This window comes from Castor canadensis, chromosome 4, assembly GCF_047511655.1.
Source record: "Castor canadensis chromosome 4, mCasCan1.hap1v2, whole genome shotgun sequence".
Classification (NCBI taxonomy): Eukaryota; Metazoa; Chordata; class Mammalia; order Rodentia; family Castoridae; genus Castor; species Castor canadensis.
The window spans coordinates 179,947,786-179,953,504 of NC_133389.1; the positions used below are offsets into that span (position 1 = coordinate 179,947,786).

Genomic DNA, 5,719 nt, shown 5'->3' on the forward strand with positions numbered 1-5,719 from the left:
TATTATGTACTCAACCTTGTGTTAGGCACCAGCAATCAAAGAGTCTCTACTCTCCACCTCCCTTGTGTGACCCACAGGCAAGCAATATGGAGAGTGAACAGTAATGGATCCAAGAGTCTGGAACCATCAGTTTGCACCTAATGCAACTTCTCCCAGCTTTGGGTGATGAGACCACCCACCTGTGCCTGAAATCAGTAGCTAGGTTTTAGCAGGTTGATGCCAAGAGGTGTGGATAAGAGACAAAATTGCAAGGACCTAACTGAAAAGCCAGCAGTCAGTTGAAATTTCCTGCATACCACTCATGTTTTGCAGCCGACCAGATGAAAAACCAAAACCACAGATCTCTTGCTCAGAGGCAGGCACTAGGCTAAGCCCTCTATCTGTCTTATCTTCTCCCAACACCTCTTTAAGGTGCCATTATGACCTGTTTCACATATGGTGAAACTGACGCTCAGAGGTTAAGGAACTTGAACAAAATTGTGGGGCCTTAGCTTTCTGAACGAGAACTTGGAACTGGATCTTTTTGACTCAAGACTTGTGAGATCCCTAGGGTTGTAAGCATCATTTTGTAACTATTCAGCTTGTCTCTGAGTATCTCCCAAGGGCTCCCATGTGCTCTCCACTGCACATGCTCAAGGTGCTATTGATTCTGGCCTCATCCCGTTCTCTTCAGAAAGTGACCCATTTCTCAACAGCATCCACAGAGCATGAAGGTCTTATCATGCCCATTGTTGAAGTGGATTCATCTGGAGCTCTTCACATGGGCTCACGAGTGATGGGTGTAGCCCCAACATTGAGCAGACACACGCTGCGACATTGGGCAGCATTAGTTACTAGTGTTGTTCGATTAGTACAGAGCTACTTTGAATATTATCTTATCAGATAGTATTTCTGAAGTGTCAACAATTTGGGATCTTCTTAATAAATGAAAGTGCTGAAGATAGGTAAAGCACTGAGGTCACTCTCCTATAGAATGAGGTGACCCAATAGCTAGGAACACAGGAGGGTGCCAGGCACCTGTCTCCTTCATGAGCCTCCACACCCACCATTCAGGGTGAACCTAGACAGATGTCCCCCCCCCCGCCCCCTGCCAAAAAAATAGCAGACGATGGATACAGTCCTGGAACCCACTAGACCTCCAGACACCATCTTATGCTTCTTCCCCTTGTTCAGCAGAGGCCTGAAGATGGGCACAGCAATTTGAAAAACCATCCACAGAAAATGTCCCCAACCGTTTGATTGCATAAATAATTTATTTCTGTTCACAGCATCATATGTGCATTATAAAAGGAGATGGAAACAAAGAAGACAGAGAATTACAGCAGAAGAGTTGAAAACTGAAACCACGGGACACAGTCCCAACACCACCACAGAGAATTTGTGGAGAATTACTCTAAAACAAAACCGGCCTCCATGTGTCTATCAGAAAACATTTCAAAAGCTCTCTTTGGGGAGGCCAAATTCCTTTATGTAAAACCCATTCAGTCTCCAAAGGGCAGAAGGCATAACCAATCATGGATGGACTCCCTCCCCCAGGGGCCACCCCATGGTGATTGTCCCCGCCTCCTCTGTTGTCAGAGCTGAAATGGGCTTTATTAGGTCACACAGTACAGAAATCAACCTAGAGACTCTTAACTATTCCTTGATACACCACAGGGCTTGACTTTACTGCACAATTACTAACAGCTGACTGCACCCTTAAGTATTGATAATGCAAACAACAAAGCCATCCTGCATCACTGTTAAAAAGCAGGACAGGATCTGAACAGTGACCTGGAACCCAGGTATTGTCAGCACGACAAGGTTACAGTATTTGGCATCTGCAATGTCACAAAATAAATATATTATTCTCTCAATAGTGTGGAACTACCAAAATGTCAAAGTGCTTAAGAAATTGCTGCATGTGAAGAAAATAAAGGAAGATGGATTTTTTTTTTTAATAACTCTATACAGAATCTTCAGCTGATGGGACCAGCCCATTGAGAAGGGGGGAGGGGGATTTGCTGTCACTACATAAACTGAGATCTTGCAGGCTTTCATCACGGCTTAGCTCTATTTTCTCTACTGAGTTTCTACAAAAAGACCAGCATTGGAGGGGTACCAAATACACCAAGAGGAAAGGAGGATGGGCTGCTAGATTTCTGCTTTAAAAAAAAAAAATCCTCTAAGAATTGGGTTTCAAACAGGAAGTCAGGACTTCTGCCTCTGGTTCTTAGAGAGACTTCCAGAGCATAGTGGACAGTAGGTATGAGCTCACAAGGGGACCAACTCCATGCTCCAGCATGACCAAGAACAATTCCTACCAACCTCCTTTGCAAAGAAATGTGTAACCATGGGAGAAAATAAAAATTCTACCAGAAAACATACATACAGAGAGGACATAAAAATCAAAACAGTTGCTGCTTCTGCAAGCCAAGATCCAGTACTGATTATAAAGGATTTTTAAAATTACATTATTAAAAATAGGTATTTCTTCTTCCACTTTATCTATTTTCCAAAGCCTCTTTCAAGTAAACTGTATAGTGCCTGAGTACCAGTGACCCTTCTGTCACATGCCTCCTTTCATCTCAAGCACTCATTGTGGTTTGCATTTGCCCAAAGTGCTGGCTGGCTACAAGGCCAGTTCCCACAAGAATGAATTCCCTAGGATTTCATCCTTTGCTTTCAAATCCATGCAAGGAGGTCAGGTTTTACAACAAGGTGGGGTTTTATTTTTTGGTGCATAACATCAAATACTCTAACGAGACATTTTGAATGAAATACTGAAACCAGATAGGCCACAATGAACCAAATTAGAAATCTGAACATGTCGCAACTTGCAGCATAAAGGGACATAAAAGGGCAGAGAAAAGTCTTCCCCCCCGCCAGGGTGAATAATTCTAAGGTGAGTACTCATGTGTAAAAGTTTTTTTTTTAAACATGTCTGAAAACCCATCACCATGCGGTTAGTGTTACAAGAGACAATCCTTGCAAAAAAAACCCATCTTGTAATTCAGCACATATCTGTAGCTGGTGTGCTCATCCAAACCAATCAGTAGGGTGAGGATTTAAAATTCCATACATATGGGTCTAGGTACTTATGCTGATTAGACAGGACAGGGGGAGGTCCCTGTATCCATGCCCACCCTCCACCCAGCATTTATGCCAAGTCTTGCCCTTTAAACACCTTTAACTATCCTGCAAACAGTAAATGCATCATTTGCCACCACCTCCAACAGTTTTTTTTTTTTTTTATTGGTCTCTTTGTGTGATAATGACCTACACATGGACAAGGTCCAAGACATCTGGATGAGGTCTCATTCCAGGACAAAACCGGTCTTCTGCAGCCACCACAAACCCGAGGACAGAGGGCATCTTCGTGGCCATTCCCAGCCAAGGCCAGCAGCACAGGGTGCTCTCCAGCTGACTCATTGTCCCAGGCAGTCCTCTGATGTTCCAAACCAACACCTGGTTTGGGTCCAGAGCAGGACAAATGACATTTCCACAGGGACCTGCCCTGTGACGTAAAATTATTCAGCTTTCACAGCCCCTGAATGCAAGGAGCAGTCACCATCCCCCTCCCCCCCAGGGCCTTCCAGTGCCGACCTGCCCCCAAATAGGTACCCCCAGGGTTCTGGGAACCACATACCTTAGGTAACCACAGGTGATCCCCCTCCCGGTGGGGGCGGGGCACCCTGAACTTCTGGCCCAGCAGTAGCAGGAAGAAATCGCTTTTGTCTTTCTGGCGTCCAACCCTTTCACCTGCCCTCCCACCCCACCCAGCCGCACAGCAGGACCCTCCTGTACACTTCCCACCGCCCCCCCTCCCGCCCTATCGGCAGCTCTGGTGTTCAGACAAAAGGTCCCCTGAGCTGGTGGGGGTGGGGTGGGGCAGGTGGAAAGCAGGCTGGTAAATCAGCCTCCACTCCCGGGTTAAGTTCCCAGTCCTGTATTTGGGTACAGAGATTGCGTTTTAAAAATTCGAAGCATTGCTTTGGTTCGTTGTCTTTGTTCGCGGGCGCGGGTTCTCGCTCACCCATCATCCGTCCATTCATTCACTTTTGACTCACTTGCTAGCTCGCTCCCCCTCGCTCCTGAACGCTGCCGGGTGCATTACCGCTTCTTCTTCTGCTTGAGAGACTTCCTGCGTTTCAGGATCATCTCATACAGCTTGTCCATACCCTCGGTGAGGCCCTCGCCGATGATGGCGCACGCTGGCTGGACGTGGTAGGTGGTGGCCGGGATGAGCTCGTGCAGCGCCAGCTGCTTCTCGATCTCGGCCACCGGCAGCGACTTGGGCAGGTCCTGCTTGTTAGCGATGACCAGAAGCGGCGTGCCCTGGTTCTCGGCGAACTTGGTTACCTTGTGCAGCTCCGTCTTGGCCTCCTCCAGCCGGTCCACGTCCACAGAGTCCACCACGTAAATGATGCCGTCCGTGCAGCGGCTGTAGGACTTCCACAGCGGCCGCAGCTTCTCCTGGCCACCCACGTCCCAGAAGTGGCAGCTGATGCCCTTGGCCGTGCCATTGCTCAGCTTGATCTTCTCGGTGTTGAAGCCGATGGTGGGCACCGTGTTCACGAACTCGTTGAACTTGAGCCGGTAAAGCACCGTGGTCTTGCCGGCCGAGTCTAAGCCCAGCATGACGATGTGAAGGGACTGGAAGGCCGAAATGTTGGAGGAGATGTTGCCCATGGCTCCTCGCTGCGGCGCCGGCCACTGCGGCTGCGGCGGGAGGGCGCCGCCCCCCGAGCAGTCACAGGCCCGATGTGGCCGGGCTCACCTGGGCCCCGCCCGCCGCCCGCACCGGCCCGGGCCTCGGCGTCCCCGGGGCGCGGGGCTCCACGCGCTCAGACTCCGCGGCGCCCGCGCCCTGGCCGGCCGGGCTCGTGACCCACGGGCATCGCGTCTCTCCGGGCGGCTTTTGTCTCCCGAGAAGCCGCCTCAGATGCTGCGGTGCAGGATGCTCGCGCCCGGCGCCCTCGCCCGGCCCGGGCTCGCTCTGCGGCTTCCTTGGGCCGCACCCCCGCGCTCCCGCCACGGCCGGGCTCTCCGCGGCCGCCGACTCCGCGCTCTCGGCGCCCTGGATGGCGCCTCCGCTCCCGGGGCGCAGCCGCCGAGGCGCAGGTGGGCAGCGGGCTTCCCCGGGCGTCGCTGCCGGCGCGGCCGCCTCGCTGTCCCCGCAGTCCCCGCGCCGCAGCCGCCGCCGCCGCCAGCCTGCAGCGGCCCGAGGGCGCCGGCTCCGCCCCCTCGCCGGCCCCGCCCCGCGCCCCGCCCCGCCCGCGGCCGGGGGTCCGGCCGTGCTCCCCGCCCGCCGCCCGTTTTCGCGCGCTTCGGTGGGCTCGGGCTCGCCCTCCGTGCCCCTCCCCTGCGGCCCGCGCCGAGACAATGGGCCCGGGAGCCTGCTCTTCCTCCTCCGCCGCCTGACGCGTCTTTTAAAAATAGCTCCCGGCTCCCGGAACCCCCGCCCCAGCCCGAGCCAGCGCCCTGCCTCGCCGGCTGCGGCCGTGGGGCTCAGCCTGGCTCCGGTAGCGGGTCGGGGTTCCCGCTCTGCGGCGCTGGCTGGGCGGAGGAGCTCAGTGTCCGCCGAGTCGCCGGGGAGCTCCCGGGTTGCGGGGTTTCGGGGGGCAGGCGAGGGCGGCTCAGGCGAGCGAGGGGGTGGTGTCGGCCCCAACCCCCTGGAGGAGGTGGGGGGAGGGCTTAGTGTCGACGATGAGCCCACAGCCTGCCCCAGCTGCGACCT

The 5,719-nt window shown here is 53.6% G+C and overlaps 1 protein-coding gene across 1 annotated transcript; it reads right to left on the reverse strand.

Moving 5' to 3' along the window:
• Positions 1-1,234: 1,234 nt before the first annotated feature.
• On the reverse strand, positions 1,235-5,123 carry Arl4c (ARF like GTPase 4C). Its single transcript, XM_074072049.1, has 2 exons — positions 3,629-5,123; positions 1,235-3,496 (listed from the first exon to the last, which is right to left on the reverse strand). The coding sequence occupies exon 1, from the start codon at positions 4,669-4,671 to the stop codon at positions 4,093-4,095; it is 579 nt and encodes a 192-aa protein (XP_073928150.1). The 5' UTR covers positions 4,672-5,123; the 3' UTR covers positions 1,235-3,496; positions 3,629-4,092.
• Between the last annotated feature and the right edge of the window lie 596 nt (positions 5,124-5,719).

What these genes read in the sequence shown, in the direction of transcription:
- Arl4c (XM_074072049.1), bottom strand. Translation starts at nt 4,671, where the DNA reads ATGGGCAACATCTCCTCCAACATTTCGGCCTTCCAGTCCCTTCACATC.